Raw genomic sequence first — 19,738 nt, forward strand, 5'->3', positions numbered from 1 at the left:
TTTGTAGCTCCGTGATTCCTTATCCGATTGAAACCAAAGTTGCTACAGAAGTGCCGGCTAGGTAGGAGAGTCCACATTCCAAACTTGAAGAAAATCGCTCCAGCCATTTCCGAGATACGAGCGGCCAAAGTTTCGGTTTTTTTTCTTCGTTTTTTTCTTCTACTTCTTCTTTTCGCACACTTTGCAAAATCCGCCATAAAACACGAATGTGTGCTTCAATTGGGCTGAAATTTGGCACACGTAAAGGGCTCATTAAGGCAAATCTCAGTACCAAGATTGGAAGGAATCCGATGAACATTCACGGAGTTATGACCGATTATTTGCGTAAAATTAGGTCGAAGGTCTGTCAGGCCCACAGGGTAAACCGCTTGAAGGAATGAGCTGAAAATTGCTATGTAGATGGAGTAAGTATCGTAGGAGTGCCTTTTTGTGGTTTGAAAGGAATCCAGTTTAAGGCCATCGAGATATGACACAAAACCCAACCTGTGTCAAAATTACGCGATCGATTTTTATGAATATAAAAACAATTAGTTTTCACGCCTACCAGGCAAAACACTTGGAGCAGTGAGCTGAAAATCTGTGTGTAGCTGGAATAATTATCATGGAAAGTCCTTGCAGTAGTACAGAAGAATCGGAGTACAAACCACTGAGTTATGATTCCAAAGCCAACTACTGTACGTGTAGCATATGCGAGATCGAGATACTCTAATAGAACAGTCACCCTAATAGAGCATTCAACTACGTTCATAATTTACTCCATTATAGAATTATATTACATTGCAAGTTATTCTGTAGGGACTTCAGCTACAAACAAGTCACCCTGTAGTCAGATCAGCTAGAAGAAGGTACCTAATAGAGAGTTCAGCTACAAAGAAACCATCATGTAGGGAGTTCAGCTGCAAACAAATCACCCTGTAGAGAATTCAGCTACAAACAAATTGCCCTGCAGAGAGATCAGCTAGAAGAAGTTACCTTGTAGAGAGTTCAGTTGCTAAGAAACCATCGTGTAGAGAGTTCAGCTGCAAACAAATCTCCCATTAGAAAGTTCCACTATGAACAGATCACCCTGCAAATAGAAACAAGTCATCCTGTAGAGAGATCAGCTAGAAGAAGTCACCTTGTAGAGAGTTCAGATACAAAGAAACCACCTGTAAAGAGTCCAGCTAGAAACAAGTCACCCTGTAGAGAATTCAGCTAGAAACTAGACACAATGTAAGGAGTTCAGCTACAAGCAAATCATCCTGTACAGAGTTCAGCTACAAACAAATCAACCTGTAGAGCGATCAGCTAAAAACAAATCGCCCTGAAGAGAGGTCAGCTACAAAAAATCACCCTGTAGAGAGATCAGCTAGAAACAAATCACCCTGAAGAGAGGTTAGCTACAAAAAAACAACATTGTAGAGAGACCAACTACAGACAAAACACTCTGCAGAGAGTTCAGCTACAAACAAATCAACCTTTAGAGCGATCAGCAATAAACAAATCAACTTGTAGAGAGATCAGCTAGGAACAATTTAACCTGCAGAGAGATCAGCTACAAACAAATCAGCTTGTAGAGAGATCAGTTACACACAAATCAACCTGTAGGGAGATAAGCCAGAAACAAATCACCCTGTAGAGAGTTCAGCTACAAAAAATCACCCTGTAGAGACATCAACTAGAAACTAGACACAATGCAAGGAGTTCAGCTACAAGCAATCACTTTTCATCTAAAACAAATCAACCTGCAGAGAGATCAGCTACAAACAAATCACATTATAGAGAGTTCAGCTACAAACAAATGATCCTGTAGAGAGATTGGCTACAAACAAATCAACCTGCAGAGAGATCAACTACACACAAATCAACTTGTAGAGAGATCAGCTACAAACAAATCATCCTGTAGAGAGATCAGCTAGAAACTAGACACAATGTAAGGAGTTCAGCTACAAGCAAATCACCCTTAGAGAGTTCAACTACAAACAAATCAACCTGTAGAGCGATCAGCTACAAACAAATCACCCTGAAGAGAGGGCAGCTACAAAAAATCACCTTGTAGAGAGATGAACTACAAACAAAACACTTTGCAGAGAGTTCAGCTACAACAAATCAACCTTTAGAGCGATTAGCAACAAACAAATCAACTTGTAGAGAGATTATTTAGAAACAAATCAACCTGCAGAGAGATCAGCTACAAACAAATCAGCTTGTAGAAAGATCAGTTACACACAAATCAACCTGTAGAGAGATAAGCTAGAAACAAACCACCCTGTAGAGAGTTCAGCTAAAAAAAAATCACCCTGTAGAGACATCAGCTAGAAACTAGACCCAATGTAAGGAGTTCAGCTACAAGCAAATCACCTTGTAGAGAGTTCAGCTAAAACAAATCAACCTGCAGAGAGAACGGCTACAAACAAATCACCTTATAGAGTTCAGCTACAAACAAATTACCCTGTAGAGAGATCGGCTACAATAAATCAACCTGCAGAGAGATCAGCTACACACAAATCAACCTGTAGAGAGATCAGCTACAAACAAATCACCCTGTAGAGAGATCAGCTAGAAACTAGACACAATGCAAGGAGTTCAGCTACAAGCAAATCACCCTTTAGTGAGTTCAGCTACAAACAAATCAACCTGCAGTGAGATCACCTACAAAAACGCACCTTGTACAGAGTTCAATTACAAACAAATTACCCTTTAGAGAGATCAGCTAGAAGAATTCACCTTGTACAGAGTTCAGCAACAAAGAAACCACCATGTAGAGAGTTCAGCTGCAAACAAATCACCCTGTAGAAACTTCAGTTACAAACAAATCACCCAGTAGAAAGATCAGCTAGAAGAAGTTACCTTGTAGAGAGTTCAGCTACAAAGAAACCATCATGTAGAGAGTTCAGCTACAAAGAAATTATCCCGTAGAGAGTTCAGCTAGAAGAAGTCACCTTGTAAAGAGTTCAGCTACAAAGAAACCATCATGTAGAGATTTTAGCTGCAAAAAATCACCTGTAGAGAGTTCAGCTAGAAACAAATCACCCTGTAGAGAGATCAGCTAGAAGAGGTCACCTTGTAGAGAGTTCAGCTACAAAGAAACCACCACATAAAGAGTTCAGCTGCAAATAAATCACTTGTAGAGAGTTCAGCTACAAACAAATCCCCCTGTAGAGGGATCAGCTAGAAGAAGTCATCTTGTAGAGAGTTCAGCTACAAAGAAACCATCATGTAGAGAGTTCAGCTACAAACAAATCACCCTGTAGAGAGATCAGCTAGAAGAAGTTACCTTGCAGATAGTTCAGCTACAAAAAAACCGCCATGTAGGGAGTTCAGCCTCAAACAAACCACCCTGGAGAGAATTCAACTACAACAAATCACCATGTAGAGAAGAAGTTACCTTGTAGAGAGTTCAGCTACAAAGAAACCATCATGTAGAGAGTTCAGCTACAAAAAAACCACCATGTAGAGAGTTTAGATGCAAACAAATCACCTGTAGAGAGTTCAGCTAGAAACAAATCACCCCGTAGAGAGATCAACTGGAAGAAGTAACCTTGTAGAGAATTCAGCTACAATAAAACCATCATGGAGAGAGTTCAGCTGCAAAAAAATCACCCTGTAGAGAGTTCAGCTACAAAAAAATCACCCTGTAGAGAGTTCAGCTAGATGAAGTCATCTTATAGAGAGTTCAGCTACAAAAAAACCACCATTTAGAGAGTTTAGCTGCAAACAAATCACCTGTAGAGAGTTCAGCTAGAAACAAATCATCCTGTAGAGAGACCAGCTAGAAGAGGTCACCTTGTAGAGAGTTCAGCTACAAAGAAACCATCCTGTAGATAGTTCAGCTACATTTCAAGTCACCCAGTAGAGAGATCAGCTGCAAAAAAATATCCTGTGGGCATGTAATAAATATATGTATATAATTACTAATATAATCAAAAATAATTGAAGTATTAAATATCTCCTTTAAGTTCTTTTCTTCTTCCTGTGGTAGATAAAAAAACACATGGGTTACAAAAGCCCCAAAGCCAGCCATAGGCCGGCTTTGCAGTATACAAATATAAAAAGAAGTGATATCTAATCAAAACAGCCAAGCTGTAAAAAAAGGTGCGGCTCCCATAAAGGCCATGGTGAAAAAAGATGTGAAATCCAAGGTGGCGGCCAAGAAATGGCTGTGATGGTAGGTTAATGGTTAAATTTTAATAACGAAAATTCAGGTGAATTTGGTGCCAAGACCAAGCAGCACAAAATTCACCTGATTTATTGTTATTAAAATTTAACCATTAACCTACCATCACAGCCATTTCTTGGCCGCCACCTAGGATTTCACATCTTTTTTCACCATGGCCTTTATGGGGCCGCACCTTGTTTTACAGCTTGGCTGTTTTTGATTAGATATTTACTAGACATATTAAAAATTTAAAATAAGAAATAGGGATCGCTGAAAAAAGCCACGAAACAAGAAGGGATTGCTGGGGTGGTAATGTAAACCACAAATCCCTAATTTGACTTTATAGAGAGTCAAATTAGGGATTTGTGGTTTACATTACCACCCCAGCAATCCCTTCTTGTTTCGTGGCTTTTTTCAGCGATCCCTATTTCTTATTTTAAATTTTTAATATGTCTAGTTTGTGTACTTTTTTCCAAATCCATTTATGGATTATAAGTTAATTGGCACATTAGTGTAGTAAGCTAACAGAGATTCCTTGGTTTAAAAGGCTAACTCATTAGATATGTTAATGCAATATTAATTTTGTAATCTATGATAAAGACTGTATTTTCATCCTGATTCATTTGTATACACACACAAAATATAAGGCAGGATACAGCATTAATTCCTAGTCTATACTCAGTGTTTGAGCCATCATCATCACACTTGGTGCCATCGCTGAAAACACACTGCTATATGAGCTACATGTTCCTACCTTTCAGAAGAATTACTGATTGTGCACCTATCATACAGGAGACAGTGTTGATGGCAGCACAGGAGACTTGAAGAAGAACAAGATGTCTTAGGTGTTTATTCTAACAGAAGGACAAGAATGAAACTCTATGATAGAAGTTATAAGAATGGTAACTGTTAGTGTTATAATTCCTGTAGAGTCCAATTTTTTTCATAAATTTTCACGTGATATAACGATGCATACATCAAGCACGTACATTATAGGTGTAGAGTTGTCTAGCAGAATAGGTAGTGAAGAGATAGCTATACATTGTAGCTGTAGTGCTATTATTGTAGCGATGACGCTTTACAACACCTTTGTATAAATACATGTATGAACAGGGCTGAATACAGCAGCAACATTGTGAGTCGGTATTAATCAAGCGAAATAGGAGTGGCTAGGCTTGGCCGAAAAGTCTTCCTATGCCGGTGTCTGCATGTACAAATCACAATATCACTACCAGTGGCCAGTGTCGTAGCCAGTCTTACATGATTACCAGGGATTTGGCAGTCATTACCCATACATGCAGGAGTACTTTAAACTGGCATATTGAGTTGCAATTTCCAGGACTTAGACTGGGCTCTAGCCCTGGAAAACCTGATAGCAACAGTGTGTCACAAAGTGGAACACCATAGGTATAGTCAGCAAAGTCTGGCCGGTTAGCATGCATGTGGTCATGGCTAAATGTTTGCAACTGTCAATGTCACTAGCTGATCAGAGAGTGTGCTAGAATATGTACACAGTAGCTAGTTACAGTGACAAAAGCACAGTAGCACACAATCCTCCCATATAAGACTGTCAGGCTTCACTCTGTAAGTTGTTTATGACATGGATACCATATGGGAGGGTTGTTGATGATATGTGGTTAGACCACAAAATATTTTTAAATGGTAGGGTTGTAATTAACACCCCACCCAACCTTTTTTGCGTGTGAAAAACAGCCATGATATCAGCGCTACCATTTACCTTCCACCTATAATGGACAAACAAAGCACTCACTGTAATGGCTAGGAAGAATAAACTAGATGCGCGCTTAAACGGCTTTTCGTAGCGAAGACAGGCAGCTCACTAGAGACCCTATTATGGCGATCTTGTACAGTAAAAGAGTGCTGCACAACTTCAATCTGCCATCTATTAAAGTTATAAAGACTATAGTCGAACAATACGCATCCCTGAGCACACAAGATCCCGTCATTTTGTTCTTCTACGGCTTCTTCCGTATACGGAACAGCAGGCAATGTCGAAGAAGAACTTAGAAATTTATCGAGGTGGAGGCCGGTTAGCGATCTGTGGAGTACGGGTTAATTATTGGGTCATGGATACGCGGAAGGACTCAGTAAATAAGGCTGTGTAGTTTTTATCGCGAAAAAATGGAAGCCTTGGGCTGTACACGAGTGAAACAAAATAATAATAATAAGGCCCCTATTCGGTGATTATTAGTTTCTCATCCAGCCTTTCTAATTATTATGATGCGGGCGGGAGGGTATTACCATTATGCCATTATTTTATAATATTAACACTCTGATGTACAGACCTTGTCCAAATTGTCTTTCTTTCTTACTACAAACATTTCCTTCACCAGCTGATTCTACTTTTCGTGATTGCCAACTGTTTTTCGACAGTCAGCTGAAAGCCTGCTTTGATGAAGTCGATAGAGCACGATTGCAATTGGCACTGCAGCAATTTGCTAAGGAAAACAACAGTTCTCCTGGTGATATATAGCACATTGTAGCGTTCATCAACAAAAATTATATCAGTTTGGTATCACGTGTTCTTCTGAGCATGCGCAGAGTAAATAATGGCTTACCATGCGGTAGCTTAAGAAGGATGCGGGCGGTGGATGAGAAACTAATAATCACCAAATAGGGGCCTAACTAGATGAATAAAAATTGGAAATTTTAAAATGGGAATAGGGATCGCTGAAAACAGCCACAAAACAAGAAGGGATCGCTGAAAACAGCCACAAAACAAGAAGGGATCGCTGGGGTGGTAATGTAGTAAACCACAAATCCCTATTTTGACTCTCTGTTAGTCTCGCGGCGCCCGACCCTAAAAGGAGGGTCTGGTGAAACTCTGTACAAAAAGTTTGAGCTCTGGAAGGTTTATTGGATGACGTTTACGTGTTACGTAAGTGTACTGTTTATGTCACAACATCCATTCAACCAGATCCGCTTACAGCATTACCAAACTAACAGCGCTACTTTATTTATTCAACATTATAACGAATCCAACAGAATTGTATGGCCTTTTTCTCAACGATTTTAAGCGGCAAAGTCACCGGATGTAATTAACCGTAAGCCGCGAATCTTTTGAAATGTACGCATTACATAATCAATTTGAAATGGAGCGATCTGATTGGAGCTTCCAACATTCCAGCAGCACCAAACTTTTTGTACACAGTTTCACCAGACCCTCTTTTTAGGGTCGGGCGCCGCGAGACAAACTCTCTGTCATAAATATTTAGTTACATGCTCCCCTGAGTCATTTTAAAATGAGTCAAAATAGGGATTTGTGGTTTACATTACCACCCCAGCGATCCCTTCTTGTTTTGTGGCTTTTTTCAGCGATCCCTATTCCCATTTTAAAATTTCCAATTTTTATTCATCTAGTTTGTGTACTTTTTATTAATCCATTAATGGATTTGTTTTACTGATAATGATAATTGTTGTAGATATACGTAGAGCAGTTTACAATTAGTGGCTGTCAAGTTCAGTGTAAGCTTTGTTGATATCAGACACACTTGACTGCATTATTAGAGTATTTACCTGACTGCTCTTGACTGTGGACGAGACTATACATTACACACAACAGTGAGCAGCTGTTGTCTAACTTGTCTTACTATATGTGTCAGGACTCTAGTCTCTTACTCACATTAGCATCCTAATGCAGTGTTCATGAATATACACACACCAAATGGTATGATACTGAGCTATAGCTACCTGTCATAAGACAATTGAAGACATGGAACTCTGACAAGCATATAATTATTAGTTAAAATAGTCAGTGGCTGTGCATTTATTATTTCAGCCAAGACCGTGCACAATAAGAAGAATCATATACAGATTTTCCATCGGTGCATGGACTATAACATTGGCTCACTGGTGCACAGTAGTATAAATGATAATATAATGCTACGTACAATATAGTTTGTGTAGCTAGAGTTTGTTGTTCATGTGAGTATTGTATTCATTGAGTATAGCTACCACAGTGAAGAAATCTATGTTGAAATGTATATATGAATGCATGACTTCCCACAAACATTATGTGTTATTAACACTTTACAGTAACCAGCACCGAAGGTCTGAAGCTAATGTGCATGCACACACATCATTCATAACAACAGTCAGGTACTGTGTATAGCTGCAATGCCTATTGTAAACCATGGGTTATCAACAGCATGAAGCCATGTTGTTTACACAATGTGGTCAGACAATTATGGCACTCACGAATATTTTAATTAACACTAATACTGACTCCACCCAACTTTAGGCTTTACGTGGAAAGGAAATATGGTTTATAGAAACTATATTCATAACAATGAATAATCTCTGGACTCACTTCTTTACGTCTCTGAGAGAGCGCTTGTATGGTCGCTCGTAGCGAATCGCAACCGTGCGCTTACAGGATGTAGACTATACTCACCACGCAGAGACGCTATGCGCTATCTTCTAAGTCTAAGAAGTGCTGTTGAGTACTTGATTAACTCTGCAACAAAACCCAAAGAAGCTCACACAATGGAATCCTGGAATTTATTTCAGAAAGCAAGATGAAGTTAAATGTGAAGAAATGTAATGTAATGTGGTTCAAGCCAAAATCTGTTAGTGATGATGAATCACCTCCAGTGTTTTCTATTGACAATGATGTTTTAAAAGAAGTTAGCAATCAGAAATATCTAGGAATTGTGTTCGATAGCAAGCTAAATTGGAGAGATCAGATATCTCAAGTATGTAAAAAAATGTCTTATTACCTATTCTGGATTAACTCTAATAGAAAATCACTTTCAACTACCATCATTAAAATGCTTATTAACTCACTTGTAATATCACATCTAGATTATGCACTCCCAGTGTGGGGACCACCACTCACACAGAACCTAGTAGATAGATTACAACGTCTGCAGAACTGGGGCATACGTATAGTTTACTCTTTACGTAAGTATGATCATGTATCTAAGTATCGTAACAACTTATCATGGCTACCAATTAAAAATCATATTCGTTATCGTTGTCTCTGTGCTATGTACCGTCATCACTATTCTCAGGACAATGTTATTCCTCTAGATCCTCCTATTTTATTTGGTTCACTTCATAATCACAACACACGGCACCCCACAACTTATGCTAACACTGAAAGATGTCATTTATCAAGTACACAACGATATTTTAGAATACAAACAATTAAATAGTGGAATCAATTACCTAACTATTTATATATCAATAACTATCAAGAATTTACTTCCACTTTACATCACCATTTACTTACTGATTTTAAAACTTAAGTTTGCATCTTTTTTTTTTTGTAATAATTATTATGTAACATATTATAGTATGTATGTATGTATGTATGTATGTATGTATGTATGTATGTATGTATGTATGTATGTATGTATGTATGTATGTATGTATGTATGTATGTACATAAGTGCTGCGTATGTATATTATGTATATGTATGTATGTACTGTGTATACTCCTCCTATATGGAAGAACGGCTATGCCGAATATAGGAGTTTAAATTCAAATTCAAATTCAACCCTGTAATTTTATTGTTATATGGCTTCTTTAGTATACGGAGCTGCTGCCAATAGTGTAATGGCGAAGAGAACTTACAAAATTTTCGAGGTGTAGGGTGGTTGGCGATCTGTGGAATTAGGACTTATTAATAGATTATGGACACGCGGAAGGACTCAGTAAGCATGGCTATATAGTTTTTAGGGCGAAAAAGTGGATAACGTTTGCTGTACATGAGTGAAACAAAATAATATTATGAATAATAATAAGAAGAATAATAAGAATAATAATAATAACTAGGTGTACCCACGCAAAATGCGCGTGATACTAAGACAATTGTGTGCTATTGTGTGAATACACTTAAAGTTTGAACATTACTATCAAGGAGTAATCACATCATTGCATACCAACAAAGTCATGATTATGCATAGCTACTGATGTGCACGCATAATCTTTTCAATTGTGTGTGGCACTAAAATCTAGCTATAATGTTGGTGGCTTCATAAACAAAGAGTGATTGATGTTATAGTTTTTATAATGTAGGTTGGCCTTGTGCACTGGAATTTCTGTGCATCTGTGCATTACTCATGCAGGTCCCATTACAACCATGCACATACATAAATCTAGCTTTGAGCAGCAGACAAATACCACAATTGGGATGTACTCTACTTCATTTGGATGATGTAACATAAATTGCATGCTTGAGTATGGCATGAGGATCAGTTGACCAATGGTTGGTGCATTACCACAATGAGCTATATTCTAATTCAACTTGCATTTGTCACATATAGTGGTATTATTCAGATAGATTGTATTGTCAATATGAGTAATTGAATTGGAGTTCCATTTCTACATCCTATAGTCATGGTATTGTTATGTTGTTTACTTATTACATGACAAAGTGTGTATGCAGTACAGTATTAATTATGGGTATTCAAGTTAATCGACTGTACTGAGCAAGAAGGTCAACACCAGCATATGTGAAGAGTTGTATATCAGCATAGCCCAGGAGAATCCTTCATACGAAGAGTGGTTGCTCAGTAGAGCTTCTTTAAGTTTCAGCTGTCCCTGTTGAGTTACCAAAGAGTGAAAATGTGTCTGTGTCTCCCTACACATTGAAGACTGCAATAGCAACTAAATGATCTTATCCCAACGATTCATCTAGATGTATGTTCTATTAGAGTGGTTGAATATCCTCATTCACAAAGGTGTCATCCTGCAGGGTGCAGAGTGTGTCATTGTAGGCAGCCTGGTCGGAGTGATCATTCCACGGTAACTTGCCACACCCACTATGAAACTATCCTTTGTTGACTGTATCCTTCTCCCTTGCAGTGGTGTTGCTAGTAATCCTCCATTTTAGGTCTATCTATAGTCCCTGACCTGCTTGTCGCAGTAGCTATACTTCGTCTAGCGGACAGCAGGATAGGCCTCAGGACGTCTATCCTTGTAGTGGACAGCACAGTAGGGTGCAGAGTATGTATTTCCGGTGAGTCTTCCTTGTGTGGTCTCTGTCAAGTAGCCTGATAGAAATAATCATCGCTCATAGACTTGCCACGAAACTCTCCTTTATTGACTGTTTCCTTCTCCCTTACAGTGGTGTGCTGGTAATCCTCAATTTTAGGCTTCCCTGACCTGCCTGTCTTCGTGTTGCAGTAGTTATACTTCGTCTAGCGCACAGCGGTATAGGCCTCAGGACGTCTATCCTTGTAATGAGCGCAGCAGGGTGCAGAGTGTGTCTGTCAAGTAGTCGTAAACTGGCCACACCCACTACGAAACTCTCCTTTTATACTGGCGAGTGTGTTTGCCGGATGATAGCGTGCACATCAGATCACATGATCAAATTCACTAATGTGATTGGTTAAATCATGAAAAAGTGATTGATCCTATTTCACTGTAAGCTTTTAGATTATTAAATTTTAACCATGACGTCATCTGATTTCTATTGGCAACGCGTGTATACCGGGATGCCGTATACGCGTATCGTAAACTTATAATGGCCATTGACAGTGATAAGTATCTTGCAACCAAGGTTAGCATGTAATGATAGACACGAAAACCACTGATTTGGACGGGTAGTTGATTTAGTGAGTTTGAAGCTAATCGGGGGAAAAACCTGGGAGGAGTTTGTGTTTGAAATTTTTATGGCCTCGATTTTAACGTTTCTGCCACAGGGGAGAGAAACGTCTAGTGTAGGCTGGGATGGGGAAGGCTGGTAACACGATAAGGGTCTCCAGAAATTTATGGACGAATTTGTGTCTTCCTCGGGTAATTACGGTGGTTTAAAGGGTATTTTCCGTAGTTTAACAAATCGCCACCAATCCTGGATCATAAGATTTGTCTCAAATTCTAGATTTGAATTCTACCGATCCGATTGAAATCCGACCAAGAATGACGGATCAGTGCTCGAAAAACACGTGCGTGGGCGAAGAGAATTAATAATAGATAATATGAACAAAACGGCAAATTTCAGTTTTGTCCCAAACACACATACTGTTTCCTTTTCACTTGATACTTACTAGTGGACCAATACTAATTGCAAATAACCACCAGAGGGTTGTTTTGAGTTGGAGGATGCTTTCCAAGGTGGTTTTTAGGCATGCGTTCTATTAGAGTTTTTGCAAAAAACAAGGGCGATCCCTATTATGAACCCACTATCGTGGTTCATGATATTATGAATAATAATATGAACAATTCGCGTAAAATTTGCAATTTTTGAATGTTTCTAAATTTCGTCTAGACCATTTTTACTGCTACACCACCATTTGTTTGAGTTCAGTGTTTGATAATAAGCCATCTAAGTGTTGTTTTGTGCTCGAGTCTGCTTTCTAAGGCTGGTTTTAGGTGACTGCTCTATTAGGATTTTCAAAAATTCCACTGTGATCCCTATTATGAACCCACTATCGTGGTTCATGATAACTAGATGAATAAAAAATTAGAAATTTTAAAATAGGGATCGCTGAAAAAAGCCACAAAACAAGAAGGGATCGCTGGGGTGGTAATGTAAACCACAAATCCCTATTTTGACTCTGTCATAAATCTTTACTTACATGCTCTGTCATTTTGAGGTGAGTGAAAATAGGGATTTGTGGTTTACATTACCACCCCAGCAATCCCTTCTTGTTTTGTGGCTTTTTTCAGCGATCCCTATTCCTATTTTAAAATTTCCAATTTTTTATTCATCTAGTTTGTGTACTTATTATTAATTCAGTAATGGATTATGAAGAAGACTGTTATGAATTGTGTAATTTTGCATTCTGCATAGTAATACCATCAACATTTCAGTACACACATGAAACTGATCAAATTGCAATGTGCATACAGACTGAGAGTCTCCTAATATGAGCTACAATGTACATTACTGGTGCCTTTAATAGCTGTCAAATTCAGTGTAAGGATTGTTGTTATACACTTGACTGCATTATACATCAGGGTAAATTCCCTTCAGACTGGAATAGGGCATATGTAACACCAGTATACAAGAAAGGCCTGTGTACTAATAATCCATCAAACTATAGACCTATATCATTTGCTGCAAGTTGTTGGAACACATCATCTCCTCCGCAATATCTTCTCACTCTATTGACTACAATATCATGTGTACAAATTAACATGGATTTCTTTGATTGATAATGAAAACTGTGGTAAATAGTGTAATTTTGCATTCTGCATACAGTGCATAGTAATGCCGTCAACATTTCAGTACAAACATGAAACTGATCAAATTGCAATGTACATACAGACTGAGAGTCTCCCAATATGAGCTACAATTTACATTACTGGTGCCTTTAATAGCTGTTATAGAACTTTGCGTGGGCGAAATCAAAGGGAAAAGTGTACTTTAAATTTCGTAAAGTACACTCTCAGCCGGCCAACTGCTTCATCGACCACAAAGAGTGCTTTATTGCACCGCAAAGAGTGCTTTATTCGTTCAATAAAGCACTCTTTGCGGTGCAATAAAGCACTCTTTGTGGGCAATAAAGCACAGTTGCCCACGTGCCTTAGTGTAGGCTAATAGCCTACGGGGCTCGCGCCAGTACGACTAATCACCCAAGCCGGTGAAGGCTGATAGCCTCGCCGCGCTGAGTGATCAATCACCCCAGCCAATACGAGTTCCACCACTGGATTGCTTTTATAGACATACCTAAATGCTTCGATGATGGGTGGGAGAAGGTAACGTTGCTGTTACGTTTGTTAATGTAAACGGACAAGTCCTGGAGATATCACGGAAATACTTCACCATGTGACTCGCAATAGAATCGATTGTGGGTTGCGAGCAAAACCTACCAAAAGACGCGATGAACGTCTACTATGCCAAACTATGGTGAAATACGTGTGAGTTACTTTGTTAAACTAGTTTGTGTGCGTTCAGGCTGCTAATAGTTCGTGCAACGCTTGTTAATTACGAGTCCTAGTGTATGGTGAAGCTACACGACTAGAAAGTTCCATAAATCATTTAAAGCATAGCCTTGCTCGTGCTATATGAAAAATAAAGTACTCGGCACTTGGCCTCGTACTTTATTTTTCATATAGCACGAGCAAGGCTATGCTTTAACATATACTCAATTTCAGTGCAAGGATTGTTGTTATATACACTTGACTGCATTATTAGAGTATTACATGACTGCTCTAATAGAGTATTTAATCTGGATAACCCGCCCACGTACAATAATCACGGAGCAAAAAAAAATCACTTTGCAACAAGGTCATCAGCCCAGATTAAGCTTCCTGGCCTATACTGAGTTTAATAAAGACAGATTCTATTAGCTACAAGTAGCGCACACCAAAAAACTTAACTCTGAGTGTGATCTTGTATGGCTTCTCAGGCGCAGTGGCATTTTGGCAAGAAGGAACGGCCCGGTTTGGGCTGTTTCCATCCGAAAACAAAATCAAAAATAGGTCATGGACACACACACAATGATCCATTCAGCAAGCCTTGCTACTTTTTATCCCAGGATTCTCCTTGTAAACTTCGCTATGCTTGTGAAAGAAGAATAATAATAATAATATTATGAATAATAAGAATAATATGAACAAACGGGCATATTTCAGTTTTGTCCGAAATACACATACTGTTTCCTTTTCACTTGATACTTACTAGTGGACCTATACTCATTGCAAAGAACCACCAGAGGGTTGTTTTGAGTTGAAGGATGCTTTTCAAGGTGGTTTTTAGGTGTGCGTTCTATTAGGATTTTTTGTAAAAAACATGGGCTATCCCTAATATGAACCCACTATCGTGGTTCATGATATGAACAATTCGCGTAAAATTCGCAATTTTTGAATGTTTCTAAATTTAGTCTAGACCATTTTTACTGCTACTGTATATCACCATTTGTCTGAGTTCAATGTTTGATAATAAGCCATCTGAGTGTTGTTTTGTGATCGAGTCTGCTTTCTAAGGCTGGTTTTAGGTGACTGCTCTATTAGGATTTTCAAAAATTCCACTGTGATCCCTATTATGAACCCACTATCATGGTTCATGATATACCTGTACTTGTGTACCCTATGTATTCTATATACTTCTACACATGCATTGCTGAGTTATGAGACCACCTATAAGTGTACAGGCATTTATGTACTTTTTGTAGTTGATTTATCAGCATGGAAAAGCAAGCTGGAGTCAGGTAATGTTGACACAATTGATGCAGTGGACAGTATGGGTGAAGAAAGCAGTGATGATGACCTACATGATAACAACTCATCTGTACCTGCTGCACAGTGTTCTGGTAATGTGTTGTGTGTATTCAGTGTGATTGATGTTACCGTATATGTGTAATAGCTATTCTTCAAAGTGAAAATGCTTGTAAAGCTGTAGTGACTATTGGAATGATAGGTATGTGCATGTACATACATCACAGGCTGTGTACAGTGTAGTTCACATGCACATACTATAAATAATGTGCACATACAGTATCTATAAGCTATAGATACCTGTAGGCAACCATCATTTATGTTGAAATTACAGGTGTGTGTAGCATATATGCTGAAAGCAATGTTTCCCTATAAGCACAATGCCTATTGTAGTTAGGGGAAAATACAATTTTAGTTGTCAGAATTCCAGTTATTTATTTTATGACTTAAAGAATACATGCTAGGGCTCAATAGCCACTGTGATATGAGCTGCAGTTGATCATTATTATAGTCAGGCAAGATGATTTTTAATTTTTACCATTGAATTTTATGCCTATACAGGGGAGGGGGTATGTGACCGTCTTTGCACACAGCTTTCAATTTAAAAAATCTAAGTGTCCGAGGAATAAATCACCAAATTTCAGCCTGCCGTGAGTATTTTTGAAATTGAAGATCAAGCAAATCGATTTGTACAACTACTGTATACTGGAAAATAAAATACAGGCACTTACATTGGCAGCCATAACTTATGCTTGTATTGGTCTACAATGTTGGAATTGGGCTTAAATGTTCACCATACTGTAGATTAGCAAATCAACCAAGATATACATGTAGTGTTAACCCTGCAGTCATTTATGCATATGGATGTGAAGGGGGAGAAATGACAACGGTCTTGTTTACGTTTATCGCAATGTAAACAAATACATGTGGCATGCATATTGTTGTGGCTACAGAAACATAAAGATTTTCAAGCTCTCCATGAGCAGGTGAATAAGATGGTATATAATTTTAATTGATTGAGTCTGAGTAATGGCTTGACAAAACTTGCATATTTATATTTGTAGCATGCGCAATTTTACTTAAATTTAGTTTTTCTGAAAATGCATGTTTGTGTAAACAAGTCATCTGAAGAATTTTAAAGAACGAATGAATGCCAGGATGAATGATCCTTCCATTCATTTCCCTATTCCCAAGAAGAGTAACTTACTTTATTGTAGCAACTAACTGGAAGGGGATTGCTCTATTTGATGTTGTTGGGAAACTGCTACAATAGGCAGAATCATAGGCGTAGCAAGATATTTGCTCTAGACTCTCACTTTGGTAGGGCACAATGTTGAAAAGCAAAAAAAATTGTAAGTACCTGCTAAGAACGGCTGCCCTCCATCAAATATAAATTGTATCACTGATAAAGCACATGAATATCCTTATTTACAACTTCATAGTTTGCTACACTGCTTCTCTGAATACTGTGACTGCTTTATTAGAGTAATTGACTGCTCTATTAGAGTACAGTATCTCAATTGTTTTGCAATTAACAATCAGAAAATCACAAGGGGGGCTGGCCCCCAGGTTGCTACACCTATACGGCAGTTCCCAGCGGAACTGCTGTATTGGCATAGCTGGCATAACTACTGTAATACTACGCCTATATAGAATTGTACAAAAACCATGCAGTGCAGAATTTGCAGATTACCTGTGTCACAGTATGGGTTTCATAGTGGACGCAGCTGCACAGATATGGTTTTCATGGTTAAGAAATTAGCTGTAAAGGCAAATACAGTTATTTTATTTTTGTGGACCTTCGTAAGGCCTACAACTCTGTCCCATACGAAGCATTGTGGATATATCCCTGCTGAAGCTGGGGGTGCCAGAGTAGTTGGTAGAGCTTGTGAAGTCCTTTCATGATGACATGAAGGCCGGAGTGAGGGTTAATGGAGAGGAATTTGAGGTTAATGGAGGGTTAATGGAGAGGAATTTGAGGTCACCAATGGTCTTCGTCATGGGTGCATCCTGTAATCTGGAAGGGCTACTGAGGAGAAGTATCCTCTTGTTGTGGGTGATGGCCTCATTGAATGGGTTAACAGTTTCCTTACCTTGGGTCCTTGATCACGGATAATGGAAGAATTTTTAATGAAGTTAAGAGAATAGCCAGTGCCTCTAAGGCTTTTGGAGCTTTGTATCAAGCTGTGTTTAATACTTCTCATATATCTGTTGATACCAAGTGTAACAGTGATTATAGCAACAGTCACTGACAATTGATGCACCAATTAATTAGAACAATACACGCATGCTCAATCACTATAGTCATGGAAAATATGTTAAGCGTCACATGATACAATACAAAAGTTAGTCAGTATACAGCTGTAATAAAGCTAGCTCATTGTACACGCCCCCTCTTTTTGAGAGCTTGTCCTCAAGCATTAGAAACGTAACCTGTCTTGTGGGTATATATTACGTAGTAGATAGCGACATTATGTCCTGCTTCTGAGGTGATGGGATTCAGGAGGGTTCCACTGCAATGGCTGCTTTTCAGTATTGCATCCCCTTTGGCTTGATCTGGTTGTAGTGTTGTTCCAGTATTAGCTAGTTATTACAGTTATAGTTCCAATTCTGGAACCATAACCTTTAGAATTGCAGTTCTAGTTCCAGTTCTGGAACCATAACCTTTAGAATGACAGTTCTAGTTCCAGTTCAGGAACCATGACATTTAGAATTATTCTTCAATTTCTAGAACAACACTTATTTTAACTTAAATATTACAGAAAGCTCATAATGAATCATAAACACTCACTATTAAGTCATATATGCTAATCTTGCCAGGTGTACAGGTAATAGTTAGCAAATACTGTAGTTATCAGCATTATTACACAAACAACTATAACACTAATGCTACATATATAGGGTGGTACTAAAAGACCTGTAGCTAATTATCAAACACTGAATCAGACATAACAATGTGACTGAGCTACAGTAGCATTGCATTTGGCATTCTCTTCTAATATTATAGCCAATCAGTTGTTTCAAGCAGTGTTTTAGTACATGCGTACATGGTTGTAATACATACAGCTATTATTAAGTAATACATTGTGTGTTTTTGTCAGCAGATAAACTTTCTGGCCTAGTAAAGAGCATAAAATCTCATTGACAAAATCTGTATGGTTATGACCAATTCCAGTTCCAGTATTAGTTCCAGTACTTGATAAAATTTCTATATACGTAGTTCTAGTTCCAGTTTTGAGGAAAGCAAAATTATGGTTCTAGTTCCAGACTTAAGGAAAGCAAATTTATTATTCCAGTTCTAACTGGAACTGGAATAAAAAGAGCTGGAACTGCAGTTCCAGTACTGAGAACTGGAACAACACTAATTCTGGGATTGACATGAACTACTTTTGATTGGTGTCCTTCAGTTAGTTCTTATCCTTTCATTTTGCTAGCAGTCCATTTTCCATCCCAGCAAGAGATAAACTCTTCATCCCAGCACTCTTGATCCCAGCAGTTGTAATTTTCTGGCTGTTGGCACCGATCGCCATACAGGGTCTCCAGGGTAGGGAAAAGTGTGATGGTGTTACTGTCTCTTTTGTTGCTTAGTAGACTTGGTTAATTACTATGCACAAAATCTTGTATTGCTTAAAGTTTAGTTTGTAAGTGACTAGATGGTGGTATCAAACTTGTAGGGATGCTGAAAGGAACAACAGCTGGTGATTTTTCAAACATCAGTTTAAAGATTTGTTGAGAAATGCATAGCTGTGCAATAGGCATACAATACAAGTGGCAAAAATTCTTCCCAGTAGCAATGAAGCAACTGCAGGAGGGAGTGGTTGAGTAGCTTAACCATACCATCACCCTGGGGGTGGTACAGTACATGTATGTTTTTGTAACCATCAGCTGAAAATATAACCCTAAATAAGACACTTCAAAGGCACACTTCCTTCCATGTAAGCGACAGAACACTTGCCGTAGATGGTCCTTATAGCATTTCACACTGGGGAAATAGACCAGTATGTCATCCAATTAAGTAGATGTGAATGGCAGACCATGCAAAACAGAGTCAATCAACCTCTGAAAATGTTCCTGAAAGCCCAAATGGCATGTGGCAAAACTGGTAGAGGTCCGGTCCAGAGCAGAATGCAGTCTTCGGCTGATTAGCTTTTGCCACTGGGAACTGCCATTATCCACTATGAAGCTCTAATGTGGACGTTAGTGAGACAATCCTGTACTTTATCAGGGAGCGTGCGGCAAGGGATAGGAATCCATAATTGTCTACTTATTAAGTCCATGCAGATTCTTGCACTGTATTTCTCCAAATCTCTTTGGTAGGGGCCATCCATGGGCTACTATTCTCTTTTATGACCCAGAATCTGCTTGACAACTTCCTGACGATAGTGAACTGGAATGTACTGTGGGAGTACACAAATGGGCAGGCGCTTTGTTGGAATTTAGTGACAGTCAAGTATGGTCTTCCCTGGTAC

At 38.6% G+C, this 19,738-nt stretch overlaps 1 protein-coding gene across 2 annotated transcripts in view; it reads left to right on the forward strand.

The window, feature by feature from the left end:
* Positions 1-19,738, forward strand: part of LOC136266010 (guanine nucleotide-binding protein-like 1) — a 53,411-nt gene that overhangs the window by 30,693 nt on the left and 2,980 nt on the right. For both annotated transcript variants that reach the window (XM_066060961.1, XM_066060963.1), the window contains exons 10-11: positions 15,227-15,364; positions 15,418-15,471. In XM_066060961.1, the coding sequence (XP_065917033.1) occupies positions 15,227-15,364; positions 15,418-15,471 (192 nt within the window). The remainder of the gene's footprint in view (positions 1-15,226; positions 15,365-15,417; positions 15,472-19,738) is intronic.

Source organism: Dysidea avara, chromosome 9 (assembly GCF_963678975.1).
Source record: "Dysidea avara chromosome 9, odDysAvar1.4, whole genome shotgun sequence".
In the NCBI taxonomy this organism is placed as follows: Eukaryota; Metazoa; Porifera; class Demospongiae; order Dictyoceratida; family Dysideidae; genus Dysidea; species Dysidea avara.